General features: G+C 45.3%; 6 protein-coding genes across 8 annotated transcripts; 3 read left to right on the forward strand and 3 right to left on the reverse strand.

Moving 5' to 3' along the window:
• The first annotated feature begins 533 nt into the window (after positions 1-533).
• Positions 534-2,524, forward strand: LOC108148369 (axoneme-associated protein mst101(2)). Its single transcript, XM_017275392.2, has 2 exons — positions 534-844; positions 1,020-2,524. Exons 1-2 carry the CDS (start codon positions 655-657, stop codon positions 2,495-2,497), a joined length of 1,668 nt encoding a protein of 555 aa, XP_017130881.1. The 5' UTR covers positions 534-654; the 3' UTR covers positions 2,498-2,524.
• A 100-nt stretch (positions 2,525-2,624) lies between these two features.
• Positions 2,625-5,649, reverse strand: LOC108148370 (arrestin domain-containing protein 17). Its single transcript, XM_017275393.2, has 4 exons — positions 5,434-5,649; positions 4,644-4,799; positions 3,743-4,588; positions 2,625-3,412 (listed from the first exon to the last, which is right to left on the reverse strand). The coding sequence occupies exons 1-4, from the start codon at positions 5,546-5,548 to the stop codon at positions 3,258-3,260; spliced, it is 1,272 nt and encodes a 423-aa protein (XP_017130882.1). The 5' UTR covers positions 5,549-5,649; the 3' UTR covers positions 2,625-3,257.
• Positions 5,650-6,028: 379 nt separating this feature from the next.
• LOC108148307 (PAX3- and PAX7-binding protein 1) lies at positions 6,029-10,341 on the forward strand. 3 transcript variants are annotated; one of them, XM_017275292.2, is made up of 9 exons: positions 6,031-6,364; positions 6,425-6,726; positions 7,308-7,548; positions 7,609-7,791; positions 7,895-8,548; positions 8,668-9,216; positions 9,280-9,472; positions 9,534-9,857; positions 9,917-10,341. In XM_017275292.2, exons 1-9 carry the CDS (start codon positions 6,139-6,141, stop codon positions 9,966-9,968), a joined length of 2,724 nt encoding a protein of 907 aa, XP_017130781.1. In that variant the 5' UTR covers positions 6,031-6,138; the 3' UTR covers positions 9,969-10,341. The 3 variants fall into 3 exon arrangements, with proteins under 3 accessions (XP_017130783.1, XP_017130781.1, XP_017130782.1); XM_017275293.2 differs by lacking the exon at positions 6,031-6,364 and having other exon boundaries at positions 6,619-6,731; XM_017275294.2 differs by lacking the exons at positions 7,609-7,791; positions 7,895-8,548; positions 8,668-9,216; ... (1 more) ...; positions 9,534-9,857; positions 9,917-10,341 and having other exon boundaries at positions 6,029-6,364; positions 6,425-6,731; positions 7,308-7,394.
• Positions 10,258-13,400, reverse strand: LOC108148308 (E3 UFM1-protein ligase 1 homolog). Its single transcript, XM_017275295.2, has 5 exons — positions 13,239-13,400; positions 12,157-13,157; positions 11,466-11,931; positions 10,732-11,390; positions 10,258-10,583 (listed from the first exon to the last, which is right to left on the reverse strand). The coding sequence occupies exons 1-5, from the start codon at positions 13,313-13,315 to the stop codon at positions 10,444-10,446; spliced, it is 2,343 nt and encodes a 780-aa protein (XP_017130784.1). The 5' UTR covers positions 13,316-13,400; the 3' UTR covers positions 10,258-10,443.
• A 343-nt stretch (positions 13,401-13,743) lies between these two features.
• LOC108148379 lies at positions 13,744-15,496 on the forward strand. The gene has a single exon (XM_017275405.2). The coding sequence runs from the start codon at positions 13,902-13,904 to the stop codon at positions 15,309-15,311; it is 1,410 nt and encodes a 469-aa protein (XP_017130894.1). The 5' UTR covers positions 13,744-13,901; the 3' UTR covers positions 15,312-15,496.
• Positions 15,416-17,376, reverse strand: LOC108148380. Its single transcript, XM_017275406.2, has 3 exons — positions 17,011-17,376; positions 16,381-16,952; positions 15,416-16,246 (listed from the first exon to the last, which is right to left on the reverse strand). The coding sequence occupies exons 1-3, from the start codon at positions 17,193-17,195 to the stop codon at positions 15,603-15,605; spliced, it is 1,401 nt and encodes a 466-aa protein (XP_017130895.1). The 5' UTR covers positions 17,196-17,376; the 3' UTR covers positions 15,416-15,602.
• Positions 17,377-18,087: the final 711 nt, after the last annotated feature.

Here is an 18,087-nt window from a genome sequence, read left to right on the forward strand (position 1 = left end):
GTATGCAAACAAATGAAAACCAAAATCCATTATGTTGCAAACTCTGTTGGTTTCTTTTTATTTCCGCAAGACTGATTTAACTTAAGATGCGTTTCCAACCTATGGACGTTTCTAGTTATGGACAAAAAGTAGTAATTAAAAACCAATGCACATCTCTGATATCTATCCACTTTACCAAAGATTTATCGAGAGGAGCCAGTTTCAGTAAGCACTTGTATTTTTAACCAGAAAGGCTTAAGTTTCCGTAATTTCCCATGAAACCGGTTCATTTCTCTATTTTGACGTAACATGAACATTTTTTGAATATTATTATAAGTTTAAATTTGTGTGTACAAAATATTTACCAGAATGCTCTGCGTACTAAATATGTTAATATTATAATATTTTAATCGCTGTTTTTATCAGTGGCATGGGCACCCACCCGAGTTAAACTAATATAAAATGTAATACCAAGAAGTATGCTAAGAAAAATAATTAATATTAGCATTCCACAGACCATCTGGGATTATAACGTCAAAAACAGGTCTATTTATTTTCCAGTTAAAGGAATATCATGTCGCAGATCGGGTCCCAATTTTCTTAGCTTTTGGAATTTTTTTTACCCTTTAGATTCTAAATTGTCTGTAAACTTTTGGGACTAAATTGAAAGATAAGATGTTAAAGCGAGCCTCGCTGGCTTTGAGCCACTACCCCAATGCTTGTTGCCGTCCCTGCAAATTTTGCAGGAGCATACGGATGTATCATGTGAAAAAAATCGACGAGAATCTTCAGGCTGCTCACAAATCTAACCAGGATTATTGGAAGCCGCTGCTTAAGCTGCAAAGCCACTTGATTTCCCAGGAAGGTTGGTTTTGTATTGAGTATTTTTATGCGGAATCGGTACAAATTTTTTATTTATAAGCCAAATATGTATATACCAGTCTGTTTTAAGATCATTAAGAAATAATACTTTTGGTTACATTTACATCCCCCACATGCTTTAACTGTTGACTTAAAGTGTCGTTGTTTTCTATGCTCAGGTACAAGTGATATTCCTTACCATCGACCCGATCAGCCCATGCGATGTGCCTTCCTGGGGGATCTCAAGCTGCAGCTGGAGCGGAGAATCCTGGAAAAACAGTGTCACGATCTTAAGACGTCCTTGAAGCGGGAAATTCTTACCGAAACGGCCAGCGCCGCCGAAGGTTCCGGTGGGTGTTGCGAAGAAGGCAAGAGTGTTGAAAAAAAGAAGCACAAGAAGCGTGGCAAGGGTGGTGGAAAGAAGGGCGATGATGGCGAGGACGACATAAAGAAGCTAAAAAAGACGTGCAAGAAGATACGGAAGAAGAAAATGCTCAAAAAGTGCAAAGAACAGGCCGCGGCGAAAAAGTGCAAGAAAATGGATCAGGTTAAAGAATGCCAGAAAATGGAAGAAATGGAGCAGTGCATTAAGTGCGTCAGAAAAGAAAGAGGAGAAAGTGAGGTGGAGGATGACGACGAATGTTGTGAGGAGGAAAAGAAATGCCCAGACGAGGAGGAGGAGATGGAAAAGATGAACAAAGAAATCCAGAAATTAGCGGATCAATTGAACTGTGAAAAGATGGCCAAAATAGAGGCAATCAAAAAAGCATGTCGCGAGCAGAAATATAGAGAAGAATGCGCAAGGTTGGCAGAAGAGGCCAGAAAGAAAGCAGAAGAGGAAAGAAAGCGGGCCGAAGAGGAGGAAAGAAGAAGGGCCGAAGAGGAGGCCAAAAAGGGTCCCGAAGAAGATCTTTGCCAACTAAAGAAGCAGTGTGCCGAATTGGCCAAGGAGCAAAGAATCAAAGCGAAGGCCAATCAGAAAAAACTCAAGGCCATGGCCGAAAGGGCAAAGGCCAAAAAAATGAAAGAGCAGTGCAAAAAGATGGTCGCAATTGAAAAATGCCGAAAGAAGGCCAAAAAGGAAAAGGCCGACATGGAGAAGGCCGAATGCGAAAAGGCCGCAAGGGAGGAGGCGGCCAGGCTTAAAGCCGCCCAAGAAGCTGCGCAGGCAAGACTGAAGGCCGAAAGCGAATCTAGGGCCAAAATAGCATTATGCGAAAAGCTCAATAAGAGGCAAGAGCCGAAAAAAGTTGACATATGCGATAAATACAAATTCGAAGAAGCACTCGAGGAATGCGAGGACGATGTTATTGAAACCGCACAGTCGATCAAAACGGAGGTAAAAGATGAAATCAAACAAGAGGTCAAGGGGCAGATCAAAAAGGAGGTTGCTGGATCCACTCCTCCCCCATCTCCGCCACCACCCAAGGCCGCAAATCCACCCTCTCCACCACCCAAGGCCGATCCCAACGGACTCTTCCAGATTTGCAAAAAGCTAGCCGAAAATAAGCTAAGACAAAAGAAAAAGGAGATCATGAAGCTGAAAGCCAAATGCAAAAAAATTACGTTAAAGGAACAATGCGAGTGTGAAAAAAAAGCAAAGAAGGCCAAAGATCTAGAGGAGTACTGTAAGAAAGCAGAACAAAAGAAGAAATAAATGTTTTTTAAGTACCACGGCTTTAAATTCTCAGATCTCTCAGTTTACCAACTAAATTAAATTCCTTGAAGTATCACACATTTTAATAGCTTTGCCAGCAAAGCATTTGCTATGCCTACGTTATTAATTCATTAATTTTTGTATTTTATTACGATAATAGTCGTACATCAGTTTCAGGCACTATTGCTGGCTTATAAAATGAGAAAAAATTATTTTGAGCAGAGCGATTGCATTTTTAAATCGGAATCGACTGAATTGTGCGTATTTATTCGAATTTTTATTCAGATGCAGTCAAAACAATATAATATTGTATTGGATAAACTATTTAAAACAGTATGGTGTAATTAACAAACTTTACTGGTATAAATAACTCAAATATCTTATATAGATTGGATCGATGATTTTTAAGTCTTTCTAGCTTAAATTCTACCAGTTAAAGTTTATTAGTTTTTATTTTCAAAAATATATATGTAAACAACAAATAAAGTAACAAACAAAACTGGGTTTTAAATATAGTTTAACAACTTTTCCAAATTGTTTATTATTTTGACTGCAGCTGTTTGGGCTTTCGTTAAGGACGGAAAGCTATTACTCAATAAATGCAAGCCGATTAAAATTACGAAAAAAAATAGGCCCTCTGCAATTAAAATTTAAATCGAACTTTGGACATCGAACTTCCATTGACAATGATAAAAAGGGAGATTACAATTTGCTTTCAGCTTTTTAAGAATATCATTGTGGATCAGGTTGAGAGATTCGGTTACTGGTTCGCTGGCGGTGCCGTGGCATTATTGAACTGAAAGGTCGGATAGCGGGGTGCAAAGGCTCCGTCGCCCATCATTTGTGTATGCTCGGAGTCGTCGCGTCCGGCTATGGTCGGCGCCTTGTACTGGGTCTCCACAAACTGTGGTGGTGCTGTAAAAATTTAAAACATTTTATAAGATAGGTTCTTACTTAAATAAATATAATTAAAAATATTAATAATAGGTTCTTACTTAAACAAATATAATTAAAAATCGTAATATTGCTTTACCAAAAAGATTAATTGCATAAAAGTTAACCGTTTAATTTTTACTTTACCTTAGACTCAGTTACTCAATGATTTTGATAGTTAATTCAAATTAATTTTTATAGTTTACGCTTTTAAAAAATAAATCTACAAAATCGGAGATCAAGAATATGCTTATTCGTAGCATTCTTAGTTTGTACAGTCCATAAATTTTATAAAATCGAATTTATACTTACGGATATTGGGATACAGGGAACCACCACCCCCAGTACTGTCTGCCACATTCCAGCCCAAGGCACCGCCCTTGCCATCGCCGCCCGGAGGACTAGCCGGACTCACCGGCTGTGTAGGTGCCAGCGATGGATCCTCGGACGGCATGGCCGACGGAGCATCTGTAAACTGGGCTGGTGGCCTTACACCCGCCAATGGAATGGTGCCCAGGGTTATTGGCACCTTGCCGGTAAGATTGCGATGCGGACCGCTGACATCACACTCTACGTGCAGATCGTAGTCCAAAGCAATAATGCCGCAGTTGAGAAGGTTGGTCGGTGGCAGCGCAGGTATCTCCATTTGCTGCGTAAAGGTGCGAGACTCTCCTCCATTGACTGGACCAACACTTAAGTTGGCTATGATCACCTTGGACTCGCGCTTCTCGCTCCGCGGCTGATTAGTGTGAAACGTGACTAGCTTGCGCAGCTCAAACTTCACTGCGGTGAGATTCACATTGCTGGTGTTGTCCACCTCGCAGGTGATGGGAAGCACCTGGCCCGAAACAAAACCAGTTTGCGGTATGCTCGTAATGACGGCCAGCGGACCCGAGCGGCAGCAGAAGCAGCAGAAGGACTTCTCTAGTTCCAGCTTAAACGGTTCCTTGACACGTGGATTGAGATTCAGATCGACTGGTGCTATAACCGTAAAGGCCATCTTCATGTCCTGATCGAATTTCCAGGGACGATCAAGCGTCACCTTGATGGTGAAGCGCACATGGCCGAATTCACCCTCAAAGGAAGAGGGCAGATTGGGCGGCAGGGCGCAAGTGAAGGGATAAGTGTGGGTGCCGGGCGGGAGTTCCGTCTCAGAACCTGCAATCAATTATAAATTTAAATAAGGATAATATGTGTTGTTCCTTATACTTACTGTTCTTGCCGCCCAGTAGATAGTACTGGATCTTGAAGTACTCCTCGTGCCCCTTCAGCTGGGTCACCTCGTTTTCTGTCTTTCCTTCGCTAGTGGTCACATTTTTCTCCTCTGTCCACTCGGTGTTGGCCTCGCCCAAGAACCGGATGATAATGCCTACGGGGAACAAGTGGCTGTATTTACCGAATGACAATCTGCGACGTCACTGTCGCGTTTTAATTTTAGCTATAAATAATATGAAAAGCTCGCCACGGCATACCCACTGGATGACATCATCGCCACCAGTCAGCATCGCTCCCTTGCTTGATGGCCTCAAAATTTGATTATTGTAGGGTGTTTGTCACACAGATCACATACCCATACAGATCTATTTATTTACTTTCATTTGTGTTCACACTTGAAGCTATTTATTTATAGTTTGTTATCGCCTAACTTCGAAGAGGAGAAAGTGCATTTCTTCGGCGGGTTCAACAGCCGCTTGCTATGCGGGTAGTAGGTCGTTTAAAGACTATGAAAGAAATCTACTTTTGTGGGTGCTGCACCGGCTTTTTGTAACGGGATTTGAAGGAATAGCTAGTAAAGAAACCAAAAAAAAAAATAAATACTATTGCCTATCAAACAAAATATGTGATACACATACATATATGCTTATTTCATATACCTAAATCTTAAATTATTTGCTGACCCATACAAAAATGTCGTCACTTCAATGAGTAATAGAACGCAGCTGGGTTTTTAATTAACATTTAGTTGAAGTGCCACAAAGGTGATTTAATTCGCACTTACTTACCTCGAACTTTTTTGGGCGAGTCAAATGTGAACTTCACCTGTCCGTTGACTGTCTGTCCCGCGTAGTAGGTGTTCCATGGGTTATCCAATTGCACTTCACAACCTTTAAGGCCCATTTTTGAGATTCAGTGGCTTAAAGCACCAATAAATAAAAGACAACTTCGGTCTGTTTTTAAACGCCCTCCGTTTACCGAATTTAGAGATTAGAGATGGACTTTGAAAAATCTAGAGATGAAAAATAACATAACAGCTTTCGATATTTTAGTATAACCGGTTTTTGAGAGTTGCTGCCCTGGTTATTTTTATTTCTTTCTTGCTTCAGGGTAATTTAATTTATTTGAAAAAAAAATCCTTCAACTTTTCGCTTTTTCGCTGTTCATTACTAGTTAGTTTATGGTTACATTAGTAATTTGAAATAAAATTTAAGTTGCACACGGTACAATTGGTAAGCATTGCCATAAAACAAACTAACAAATAGGTGGTTTCAAATATAAATATATTACCACCACTCGGTAAAATTGTCCAAGAAGTGGCAAACGATCTGGTCCACCACTGCACGTGACTCACGCGAACTAATGCACGATACCTCACAAGTTCCGTCTCTATTACATACGAGAGTGAAGAAGAAGAACTTTTGCGAAAATTCACTTTTCTCCCGAGTTTTCATTGATTAAACAAATCCCAAGTAGCTAAAGCGTCGAGGAAAATGTCGCTTTTCCGCAAACCGAAAAAAATCCAGCGGCGCGTGTTTTCCAGCAACGCGGACGAGGAGGAGGACGGCACATCCTTGGACCCGGACGCCGAAATGGAGATGGAGGCGCCTCCGCCTCCCATTATTTCCGGCAAGCGGGACAAAGAGAAGAGCCGGAAGGCCATTAAGGCCCAGGAGGACAGCAGTAAACCGAAGGCGCTGCTCAGCTTCGCGGATGAGGGTGAGATGGTGGCTGGAATACCAGAGTCAAAAGAGTCTCTAATCCCCAAACCCATTGCAGATGACGACGGTGAGGTCTTCCAAGTACGCAAATCGTCGCACAGCAAGAAAGTGATGCGTATGCTGGACAAGGAGCGACGCAAGAAGAAGCGCGAGGAGCGGGCGGAAAACAGCGGACACCCCGGTGGCGAAAATGGTAGTACACAGCATTTAGAGTCGTCCGGTGGCCCATCTTCGGGTCCTGCCAATTCCAACTCAAATCCTGCCAATGCTGGCAGATATAAAAGTGCCAGCGATCAGAGTAAAAGTAAAAAAAGTGATAATCATATGATCCAAACCGAAATACGCACAGACGACTTTGTGGTAAGGTTATTATTATTCAATTTTTTCTACCATTAAACCGTTTAACGAAATTTCAACATCAGAAATTACATTAAAATATCGTAGACCGATTAAAAGACAAATGATTACACCATTAGCTTAAATGTGTATTAAGAGCATAGTTTAGTTATGATTGTTTGGCGCTTTTAAGCCATTTTAAATTCAAAGTAATATAGTTGTTGCGTTTAATTTATCAGTGATGGGAAATATCTAGGTAGTAAATATACCTTATCTATGACCAACAAAATCAATTAATTTTTAAGTGGTTATTTTTAAATTGTTCTCTTAAATACCACAGTATTCTTTGCTAGGACACAACCGGTTGTTTTTTTGTAAACAACTAGTCATTATTTTAAAATAAATGGCCTAGAGATATTGTTAGCCATATACCAGCCATGTTAAAAAACCTATTACTTACCTAGTTATAAAACTGATACTTTTCCCACCATTGACTATAATCGCATGCCTTTCCTTCCTTAGCAGCATGAATTCTTCAGCCTTACTCTGATCAAAACCCTGTTGAGATCGCCGCCAATAACATGCATTTACTCTTTTACCCCCAGCTAGTGGTGAAGAAATCCGAGACCCCAGAAGCAGTTCTAAATGGTCGAGCTGCCCTTTGTGCTGGGCGGGAGGATATGAGCGACGAAGATGATCAGCAATCCGAGGATGGAGGCCACGACAAAACGCGTCATCGCTTCTCCAAGCCGGAACACTTGAAACAAATGCTGGAAAGCGGTTCCATTCCGGATGCAGCCATGATACACGCTGCCCGAAAGCGCCGTCAGCGAGCCAGAGAACAGGGTACGATCGATGTGCTATAATACCGACAATAACTCACCATTATTTTGCTTCCAAATCCAGGTGCAGGCGATTATATACCCGTTGAGGAGCCCAAGGAGCCGCCCAAGCTGAGCACCCGCCTGCCCTGCGAAGACGTTGAGGGCGATCAGTCGGATGACGAGGAGCGTATGGACATGAACGACATTACCGGACGCAAAGAGCGCGAAGAGCGACGCGAGCAATTCTATGCCGTCGAGAATGATTGTATGTAGAGTGGACCAGTCCGTTTTGTGGCCAGTAACAGAGCCAAAGCAAATGCAGGTGAACTTTGTTAACTATTGCTAACCTTTCGTTCAATCCAATGCAGCCACCGACGAAGACTCTGATCGCGAAATGAACGAATGGGAGAACCAACAGATCCGCAAAGGAGTGACGGCTGCCCAGTTGGTCCATTCCCAGCACGAAACCGTACTCTCCCGCTTCATGATCAAGCCAGCTACTCCCGGAAACGGTTCCGCCATGGACGACGGCGACTTAGTGGCACCGCAGTCCACGTCCACGCTGCTGGAGCAGGCTTACGCGAAGAACGCTCTCGATCGCAGCAATTTGGCTACGGCAGTTCGCTCATCCGCCAAGTCCAAGAAGGAAAAGGCCAAGGCTACGGCTTTGCGCACTCCGCAGGAGATCTTTGCCGCCATTCAAGCACGTCTTAGCGAGCTCAAGGAACGCTCGGCGGATCACAGCGCCAGTATGGCCAAAATCAGTATCGAACTGAAGGCATTAAAGCTTCAGCAGCTGGAGTGCCAGCAGAACGCACCAACAGCGGCGGCAAAGTACAAGTTCTACCAGGAGGTAAAATGCTATGTGAATGACCTTGTGGACTGCTTGGCCGAAAAGGCGCCGGTGATTAATGACCTGGAAAAGCGAGCCCTGCTGCAATACGGCAAGAACCAAAGATATCTTGTAAATCGACGGCGGCAGGATGTCCGGGATCAGGCCAAGGAAATCGCCGAGGCAGCAAGTATGAGAAATTTATTATTATTGCCAAATGACCAGGAAATTGCTGAAACAGAGTTCTACTTTTGAATGTTCCTTAGGGAAATACTAATACTTTTTTTTTTTTAATTTTTTGATTTTCAGAACCCGTCTCAGCTGCTGCCCGACGAACACCAGAATACGAAGAGCAAGTCCGCCGTGCCGCAGAACGGGAGGGCCGAAGAACACGTCGTCGATGCGAGCGTGAGCGGAACGATCTGCTTTCCTCCCACCTGGATGGCATGTCCAGCGACGATGAAATCGCCGACCAACAGCAGGAGCAGAGCGTGGCTTCCACGGCACAGATAGAATCCCAGTCGGTGGAGGCCTTTGAGGACGTTACCGATGACTTCAGCAAGATCGAGCTAATCCTGATGAAGTTCTATGCCTGGCGAAAGACTGACATGTCCTCGTACCAGGACGCATTCGTTAGTCTGTGCCTTCCGAAACTCTTGGCGCCGCTGGTGCGCCACGAACTGGTCCTGTGGTCGCCGCTGTTGGATGAGTACGCGGACATCGAGAATATGCGATGGTATCAGGCCTGCATGTTGTACGCCTGCCAGCCAGATGAAACCGTGGAGCAGCTGAAGAACGACCCGGATGTCAATCTGGTACCGTCGCTCATCGAAAAGATCGTGCTGCCGAAGGTGACTGGTGAGTAATTATGCTTTCTCTGCTATAATATAATTTGAGGGCACATTTATAAATTCTTTTTAGCCCTGGTTACGGAATGCTGGGACCCCTTGTCCACCACGCAGACCCTTAGATTGGTTGGGTTCATCAATCGGCTGGGCCGCGAGTTTCCGCTGAGCGGCACTAACAAGCAGCTTAACAAACTGTTCGAATCCATCATGGAACGCATGCGGTTAGCCCTAGAAAACGACGTCTTTATCCCTATCTTTCCAAAGCAGTAAGTTTATATTTCGTTAAAACGTTTAACAACTAATTTAATTCTTTCTTTTGCTTTCTAGAGTCCAAGAGGCAAAGACGTCGTTCTTTCAGCGTCAGTTTTGCAGCGGCCTTAAGCTGTTTCGAAACTTCCTCAGCTGGCAGGGTATCCTGGCGGATAAACTTTTGCGGGAGCTGGCCATTGGAGCGCTGCTAAACCGCTACCTTCTATTGGCCATGCGGGTATGCACGCCAAACGATGCCATAAACAAGGCATACGTCATTGTGAATACCTTGCCCACGGTTTGGCTGCTGCCCAACAGTGAGACCCTCAAGAACATGGAGCTTTTCATAGGATACATAAAACAAACATTAGAGAGCTGTGATGCAAGCAATCCAGTCTTCATGTAAGTTGTCAACCATAGTTTTAAAGCCAACAAATATTAACTTCCACTCTTTACTTCAGGCAATCAAGCGATAAGGCCAAGCAAATACTTCAAAGACTGCATAGTTTATAAAGTGCAGGGAACCATTCACTTCACATCATCACGTTCACATCAATCCTAACAATCAAATACTCGTTGTAGAACGCATGAAAGCACAACTTATATCTTGTCTTGTTAGCAAATCTTATAATTATAAGACATCAAAAAATGTATATAATTAGCAAGTGCTCAGTAGGTCATTATTAAAAATCAAAGCTTGAGCTTACAGAACTAAATTGAGAATAGCACATCCAATCCAATCAATTTTAAATCGTTATCCTATGAACATAAAACCTCGAAAGTGATAAAGTTTGGAACTCTGTTTAAGGCTCATCGTTTTGTATCTTTACTGATTGTATTTAGGCGACTCTCATGCATAGCAATAATAAAAACCATTTATAAACTATGAAAATTTAACAATTGCAAAATCTATTTCGGACCAGACCCGATGTCAATGAAGATACAAAGAAATGCTTTGGAAGCTTAGGCGAACATAGATGCATCATAATCATTCTGCCTTGGAGACGGAGGCGCGTGTGAAATTTTGCGCCAGCTCGACAACTTCCGTCTGCATGGCAAGTAACTGTTCGTGGGCGATCTTTGATTCGCTGCTGTCCGGATTGGCCTGCAAAACTTGGAGGACCAGATCTGAAAACATTGAGCAACACAAAATTAATTACAACTAGACAAAAAAGCTTTTTTTGAAAAGACAACGGCCGCCAGTGTTATATCATCCCAGACACTTATTTTAAAATGTGTTTTAATGTACACACCTTAACTATCAATAAAAACTTACCGTGATATCGGAGCAACAATGCGTTCTGTGGCTCGTTCAGTGATCCGCGAATGTGCTGCAGGATGGCAGATACAAATTTTCCGGACGCGTGCAAAATGCTGCCACTGATCGTGGTGAAGAGTATTAGAGCGGCCAAATGCAGCAGCAGTGCCGGCTCCTGGCAATTGAGTAGCTGCTCCTGTAGCTTCTTCTTGTGGTCTGCGATCAGAAGGCGATCTTTTTTCTTGTCCACCTTCTTGATAATCATGCTGCAGGTCTTTAGCACCGCTTCCGTGGCCAGTTCAAAATCGTCAATGGTCTTGTTCAGGGCCCTGTTCTGTTCCAACAACGCTGCTCGGTACTGGGCATCGCATTCCTGAGCCAACTTATTCCGCTGATCCACGTTCAGGTTTGTATTTTTTACAGTCAGATTGCACTCGCTGGCTACGTATAGCGATAGTTCGTTGCATATATCATTGCCCAATGATTTGAGCAGATATTTAACCAACTGGGACTGCGTGTCTTGGGGGAACAGTTTCAAACCCTTCTCGTAAAGCCGTATATCTATCAGCAGCGTGTTTATGCGATCCTGTATGGCGGCGTGTGTCTGGCGGCGGTTGGTCTGTGGTGTGGCCTCAAACAACTCTTGTGCACGTGATAAGGCTGCTTGATTAAATTGGCTATAATGAAAATGTTAACCATAAATTGGAAATAATCCACAACATTAGATATATGGTTTGAACTGCTTTACTTACTTCGTATATAGAGCAGCAATTGATTTGGACAAATGTTCTAATCCCTCCTCCTCCAGACTGCTACTAATTAACTTGACAATATCGGCAGTCTTGACTAGTTCCAATTGCTTCATTGCCTTCTTATTTCCGCCACTTCGAGAGCTTTGCTGTACCTCGTCATCGTCATCACTATCGTTCTGAGTTGCCGCCTTGCCTCGTTGATGCTTCTTTGTGGACTTGGTTTTTGTCTCACGCCCCTGAGCTCCGCCGCCTGCTTTGCCAGAAGACGCTTTCTTCCTGCGCTCGTCGCGCTTGTCCAACTTGCCATCGTCCTCAAGCTCTTGGGTCGAAACGCTTCCCTTCTGCGCCAGCGTCTTGTCCACGATGTACTGTTGGTAGGTGCCGCTGTCGATGGCCATCTTGGCCTGGGACTCTGCCAGCGCTTGGCAGGGCTGAACCAGCTGCGTAAGATACGGTTGCGAGAACACTGAAATAAGATTGAATAAATTATTTAAATTTAGTTTGGCTACATTTTTAAACAGTTAAAAGTAAGAACAAAAATTTCAAATTATAGTTTTAATGGAACCATATTTGTTAAATTTATAATTAAAAAATCAGAAAATAAAAATTTGTTCTATGGGAAAACGGAAAAATATTTGTATTTTTTCCATTCAATATGTATTATTAAATTTAAAACTAAAGTAGAACATACCGATGCTGTCCAGGTACACAAAGTTGCTGGGGTTGCTGTGCTTTTGTGCCATGATAGCGCCAAAAACCTCCTCGATGTCCTCCTCTGACAGATTGGAAGGCAAAATGGTGGACAGATCCAAGTACTGCTTGGTGGCACTGCACTCGTTTAACGCCGTAACCACCGTGAGCTCCACAAGTCGAGCACCAAGGGCCACACGCTTTAGGAAGAGGAACTCTTCGCTGGGGAACTGTTTGCGGATGTAGGACTTGGCATCCGAAATACCCAGCTTTTGGATGGCATCATACTCAAGGAAGCTGTTTTGCTTGTAAAACGAGTTCACCCAGTCCGCCTGCGTCTTGGCATAGATGTGCGGAACGTACTGGGAGTTGGCCAGTTTGGAGGTCACTTGGCCGGCTGGCGCGATCTCGTCAAGCAGCGAGTGGAAGATCTTCTCTTGAACTCCGATCTGCTGCAGGATTACAGCCACATTCGTTGGCCTCGTTATGGCAGTCAGAGCTCCTCGAATCTTTGCCTTACACCGTTGGATGTAGGCCTGAGTGAAGAACACACGCGGATTGGTGGCATCCTGGCGACCCTTGATGATCCTGCCCAAATGCTTTTCCACCACGTCGTGCTGCAGAAAGTCAGACGGCAGGTCGAACTGGGAAGCCAACTCCGATATGGAGATCTCTCCTCGCAGCGCCAACTTCTCGTTAATCTCCTGTGCAATGTGACTGATATAATCCTCGTCGATGAGCTGGCCCAGGACCAGGTGTATGTGTGGATTTTCAGCCGCTATGCGGTCGGCTAGACCCACAATACGTGACAAATCCACGTTAAGGGTCTTGCTGACCTCCACCAAATTGGCTCGTCCCCCGTTCACATACAACTCATCTAGGATTTCGCGCTCCAGGTGATCCGGTGTTATGTACTCCTTGCCATCGTTGGTGAACACCACCTCCAGCATCTGCTTCTCCAGCAGCAGCGTTACGATCTCCACGCAGTTTCGCTCCGAGAGCCTGAAAAAGAGAAAATTTTGACAAATTAAGGTCGTTAAGTGGAAAAAAAATGAAAAGTTTGATCTTGCTGGCGTTACTCACTTCTGCAGCGTCGACGTAAGCTGCGCCTTTTGAAAGTCGGCGGCCAAGCGCTTGATCTCATCCCAATCACTACCCATCTTTGTTATCAATCAAATAGATAAGATATGAAAAAAGACGATTCTCATTTAGGTGACGTGCAAAAAAACTGAGACGTCAACAAAAGTCTAGTGTGGCCATACCACAGTTTTGCTAATAAGCATTCACGGCTTGGGCGGTTTAAAACACTGCTAATGGTTTGTGTCTAATTATTAATGGTATGTCAACCAAGAAAATGGAATGGTAGAAATCTTAGCTACTGTTATGTGCAAAACAATAAATTGAATAAAATTGTTTACGTTACGATAAAAACAATTTCTGTTCGGCTGCCTAGCGATTGATTGCGAGTCTATGGGGTGGCCAGAAATTCTTCCGAAAGAACTGGTTCGTAGGCCGTTGCAAAGTGTTGAACTGAAAGTTTAAACCCTAAACCCTCGCATAAACCTAAACAGTTCGCAAAAGCTTCTGTGTTCCGGAACCAGTTCCACCGCCTGTTTGGTTCGGCAGCACTTAAAAGAACACTTGGGAAAAACAATAAAAATATTTCGCAAAAGTCATGGCGAGCGCTGAAAAAGACGCCTGATACCGAAATCCATTGGACCGACTGCCTGGGAGCCACCGCCACCGATGATGACGACCGACTACGGGGGCCAGTTTGTGTCCAGCAACCCAAACGCAGGCTGCAGTGCGTCTTCCCGCTGGCTAACGGAGGAGGTCTTTAAGCTGATAGACATTGTGCAGCGCGACGAGGCCATCTACAATCCGCGCCACAAGTACTACTTCTGCCGGCCGTACGTGGAGAACTTCTGGCGCGAGGTGGACCTGAAGCTGGAGAAGAATCCGGGCGCCAGCCTTGCCAAGTGGACTAATCTGCGTATCTCGTTCCGGCGCGAGTACACCAACTACCTGGAGGAGAAGGTGCCGCCCTGTTGGTCCTACTTCGACCGCATGTTCTTCCTGCATCCGTATCTGCGCAAGAAGCACCAGCAACCCAAGTCGCTGGACACTCAGGTCCAGGACGCCTTGGCACATCTCTCCAGCCTGTCCAGTCGCATGCAGCGGGAACGTTCGGTGGTCATCCCGGCCAGCAGCAGCGGTGGTGGCCAGCCCACGCCCTCCGCCCACCAGTCACCGCCGGCTCCGCAGCTGGACAACTACCTGGACTACTTCGATGAGGGCGAGCCGAACAATTCCGAGCTGGAGGACATTATGGAGGAAGAGCAACAGCGCAGCAGTCGCTACCACAGCCAGCTGGATGGCAATGACATCAAATCGGAGTGTGAGGAACCGGCAGATGACTACGAACAGGAAACGCACGAGCCGGATGAGGATGAGCCAGAGGATCAGGACCTACATAAGATGGCGCCCACCTCCAGCTCTTCGTCTGCCGACGCCCAGCGTCGCTATCCCAATCAGCAGCCGCACACCAGTCGAATGCACTTGGGTCGTTTGCAGATGCGCGCCTACCACGACGAGATGCGGGGCGCCATTCGTCCACGCTCCCAGGAGCTGCAAGCTCCAACTGCAGCCGTAACTGGAGTGAATTTCGCCTCCCAGTCGGCCGCTCATCCAAACATTTCCTTTGTGCGGCCCACCTTTAGTAAGCCAGTGGATTTGGTCAGCACAACAACACACAATGGAGGAGGGCCTACCGGAATGGCTGGGCCATCCGAAGCGGACCTGCCCACACCATCTTCAGCGACTGTGGCCACACCCAATGCGCCCAGCAGCAGCGTTAATACCACCAGCAGCAGTAGCAACAGTAGCTATCTCAGCCAACGGCATGGACACAATCACGTTCATGGAGGACACCAACAGTTGCAGCCATCATCGCTTCCTTTGCGCCTCGAAGCCAACAATCCGTCAAGCGGATCCGTATCAAACGGCGGCGTAGAACTGTGCGACTGCAAAACCGATCCGGATGCCATGTTTCTAATGAGTCTGCTGCCGGACATCCAGAAGTTGAACGGGCGCGATCGCGGCAAGATCAAGATAGCCTTCCAGAACATTCTGCAGGACTACCTTTACCCGGACTAGTTACGATCTCTGTGTATACTTTCCGCTTATAGCAACGGAACCCAGTTCCGCTTTCGATCTTGTTAACGAGTGTATTCCCCTGATCATTTGAAACTCTTTAAAACTTTGCTGTGCAAGAACAAAGTATCCTTAAAACGTTTTGAACACTATCAGCTATGTTTATTAAATGTATAAATATTTATAAATATTTAATGTGTAACACAAGAATAAATTCATTTGAAATCAAGTGATAGATATGGCTAGGAAACTGGAAGTATCACATGAGGATCGCACCGGATTGGATCCTCATCCTCACTCAAAGAGCTTGAGCTCGCGAGTGATCTTCTTGATCTTGTTGTCCAGCGTCTTGTCCTCATGCTCGCAGATGTAGTAGTGTCTGGAGGTGCACTCTTGTCCGTAGTACACGTAGCTATGCTTCCCAGCATTATAGCTCAGCCGGAGACAGCGACCCTTGCCCTCGATTTGAACAGTGTTGTTAAGGACATCGCCGCCAGTTGCCTCCTCCGCCGCCTGCTCCGAACTGTCCACCAGATTGGCGGCCGTGGAGTTCTCACCCTTTTGTGACATCGCAATGGACGTGAGATTCATGTTGGGATTAACTGGCTTCGCCGAGTTGGACCAGATCCAGAGCAGTCCTGGATTGAGGCCGCCCAGCCAGTAGTCGCGTCCCCTGTGGGCTGGTTGGTTCAGCAAATACGCCATGATCTCTTCGTTCTCCGACACCTTCTCGAACTCGGCCAGGTGCGAGTTCAGACCCTTGCAGGCGGTGTTGGCCGTCTTCCAGTTGACCTGCTGCTGACTGTTGATGTAGTAACAGTTGTCGCTGATGCGGGTGAAGTTCGTGGGACAGGGATCCTTCACCTCCTTCTGGTTGTTCCCGGCCATCAGGTAGTAGATTAGCTGCTCCGAACGTCTTACACGACTTTCCAGATAGTCTAAAAGTGTTTGAGTTAAAGTTATTGGTTGATTAATCATTCATGTTTTTAAAAAAACAAAATTGACGAACTTCGATTAAATATATACAAACTCAGTGCTTAAAAAGTATTCCTAAATATAACTTAAAACTTACCCACTCGGTATACCAACTTCTCGATGGCTCCCAGAAGATAAAGATCGTTTTCAGAAACCGCTCGGAATGTGGTTGGCTGGCCGCCACCACCTACAATGTGCTGTTGCTGCTGCTGCTGCTGCTGCGGATGTTGCAGCGGTGCCTGTTGCAGCTGTTGCTGCTGCAGCGGCACTGGACGAACATGCTGCTGTTGGATTGGATTGCCATTGCCATTGGCACCGCCGCCAGTAGTGCCGCCTATACCAAAAAGTTGCTGCAGGAAACCAGGTTGCTGGCGTTGCTGCAACTGTTGTTGCTGCTGCTGCTGCATCTGATGATGTTGCTGCTGTTGCTGGTGCAACATCTGATTGGTCATGGGTCGGAACTGGGGATTAACAATTGGGCTCTGGCTCTCCACGGGCTTTCGCAGATGGGGCTCCAGTTCCACGGCCTCGCCAATCCGCCGTGTGATGTAAATATTGTTACCCGGTCGCTTGTAGGCGGATGAGTGATAGCTGAGCGGACCACTCATGCCCATATCGCCACCCATATAGGGTAGATCTTTGGACTTTCGCTGGCTGCTGCTGCCTTGGCTATAAAATGCGAGGGAAGATTGGCATAAATGTGTTTCCTAGCGCTCCTTCAACCCACCTCAAGACGTAATCTTCGAGAAACTGCGACCAAACTGGAGCTTCTGCATCCGCGAGTGATTCATTGGCGTATTTTTGTCTAGTTTCACCATCGCTGGCATTGCATAAGAGCCAGGGCCCATGGCCCAGACTTAATGCCAGGTAAACAAGGGCTGCAAGCCGGAGTTGTCTGTCAGCCGGCGACATGATGACACGTAATGTTTACGGATGGGTATATTGCCCCCGCCTCCTGAGAAGCACTTGGCGATTCAAGTCGCGCGCTAAACACTTTCGATTTCGGTGCGTTTTTTTTTTTTCGTGCGGTTTAAGCCGCGTCCGCGTTTCTTAGACGTTCGTTTGCTTGTGTCGAGCTGAAAACCGCGACTGAAGTCTCTGCTTGACTTTTGGGCCTGCAGCCGGTCCAAGCTGCTCTGCTCGACCAGTCTCTCGACACCGAACACTGTTCACCGCCAATGGCAATGGCCCAGACCCATTGTTGTTGCTGCCGGCCGCCGAGAAATGCAAAATTTCACTTTCTCCTTCGGTTGGCTCTTGGCAAATGTAAGTCATTGGGCTTTTCTTCGGTGTTCAGTGTTTCTCTCGCAGCTTTTGTGGCCCGTCAACGCCCGCCATCCGACCCACTGTTTACACTCCATTAAATTGTACCCAGCCTTAGGTAATTGACGGGGCTTATGGGGCCGTCAATTGAAGCGAAAACTAATGGTGTAAAGAAATCAATTTATTTATGTGTTGCCACATTAAATACTGCCTTTTTTGAATTTGAAGAATATTCAAATGATTTTCTGTCTAAATAAAACTTACTAAGAAAGTAGATTTTCAAGTTTTGGCTTAAGTTTTCACTCACGAGAAGCAGAGACATTTTCATTTTTCTTAATTTTTATTTAGGTATTATCATATTTATACTCTTGCAGAGGGTATTATAATTTCAGTCAAAACAGACATTTCCGACCCTATAAAGTATATATATTATTAATCAGGATCAGTATCAGCCTAACTTTACAAAAACTTTTCTATCTATTGCAGGTAGTATATAATTCGGATCCAGCCGGATTAGACAAATATAACATATCGGAAAAAA

This window comes from Drosophila elegans, unplaced genomic scaffold, assembly GCF_018152505.1.
Source record: "Drosophila elegans isolate 14027-0461.03 unplaced genomic scaffold, ASM1815250v1 contig_476, whole genome shotgun sequence".
Classification (NCBI taxonomy): domain Eukaryota; kingdom Metazoa; phylum Arthropoda; class Insecta; order Diptera; family Drosophilidae; genus Drosophila; species Drosophila elegans.

Bases quoted from the DNA above. Each gene is read 5' to 3' on its own strand.
- LOC108148380 (XM_017275406.2), bottom strand. From the start codon at position 17,195: ATGTCGCCGGCTGACAGACAACTCCGGCTTGCAGCCCTTGTTTACCTG. The intron at 16,953-17,010 runs GTGGGTTGAAGG...CGCATTTTATAG, and splicing joins CTCGAAGATTACGTCTTGAG to CCAAGGCAGCAGCAGCCAGC. The intron at 16,247-16,380 runs GTAAGTTTTAAG...AAACACTTTTAG, and splicing joins GAAGTTGGTATACCGAGTGG to ACTATCTGGAAAGTCGTGTA.
- LOC108148308 (XM_017275295.2), bottom strand. From the start codon at position 13,315: ATGGGTAGTGATTGGGATGAGATCAAGCGCTTGGCCGCCGACTTTCAA. The intron at 11,932-12,156 runs GTATGTTCTACT...ATCTTATTTCAG, and splicing joins TGTGTACCTGGACAGCATCG to TGTTCTCGCAACCGTATCTT. The intron at 10,584-10,731 runs GTAAGTTTTTAT...CAATGTTTTCAG, and splicing joins ATTGTTGCTCCGATATCACG to ATCTGGTCCTCCAAGTTTTG.
- LOC108148369 (XM_017275392.2), top strand. From the start codon at position 655: ATGTTAAAGCGAGCCTCGCTGGCTTTGAGCCACTACCCCAATGCTTGT. The intron at 845-1,019 runs GTTGGTTTTGTA...TTCTATGCTCAG, and splicing joins CCACTTGATTTCCCAGGAAG to GTACAAGTGATATTCCTTAC.
- LOC108148307 (XM_017275292.2), top strand. From the start codon at position 6,139: ATGTCGCTTTTCCGCAAACCGAAAAAAATCCAGCGGCGCGTGTTTTCC. The intron at 7,549-7,608 runs GTACGATCGATG...TTCCAAATCCAG, and splicing joins TCAGCGAGCCAGAGAACAGG to GTGCAGGCGATTATATACCC. The intron at 7,792-7,894 runs GTATGTAGAGTG...AATCCAATGCAG, and splicing joins CTATGCCGTCGAGAATGATT to CCACCGACGAAGACTCTGAT.
- LOC108148379 (XM_017275405.2), top strand. From the start codon at position 13,902: ATGATGACGACCGACTACGGGGGCCAGTTTGTGTCCAGCAACCCAAAC.
- LOC108148370 (XM_017275393.2), bottom strand. From the start codon at position 5,548: ATGGGCCTTAAAGGTTGTGAAGTGCAATTGGATAACCCATGGAACACC. The intron at 4,800-5,433 runs GTAAGTAAGTGC...TGTTCCCCGTAG, and splicing joins CTCGCCCAAAAAAGTTCGAG to GCATTATCATCCGGTTCTTG. The intron at 4,589-4,643 runs GTAAGTATAAGG...AATTGATTGCAG, and splicing joins TCTACTGGGCGGCAAGAACA to GTTCTGAGACGGAACTCCCG.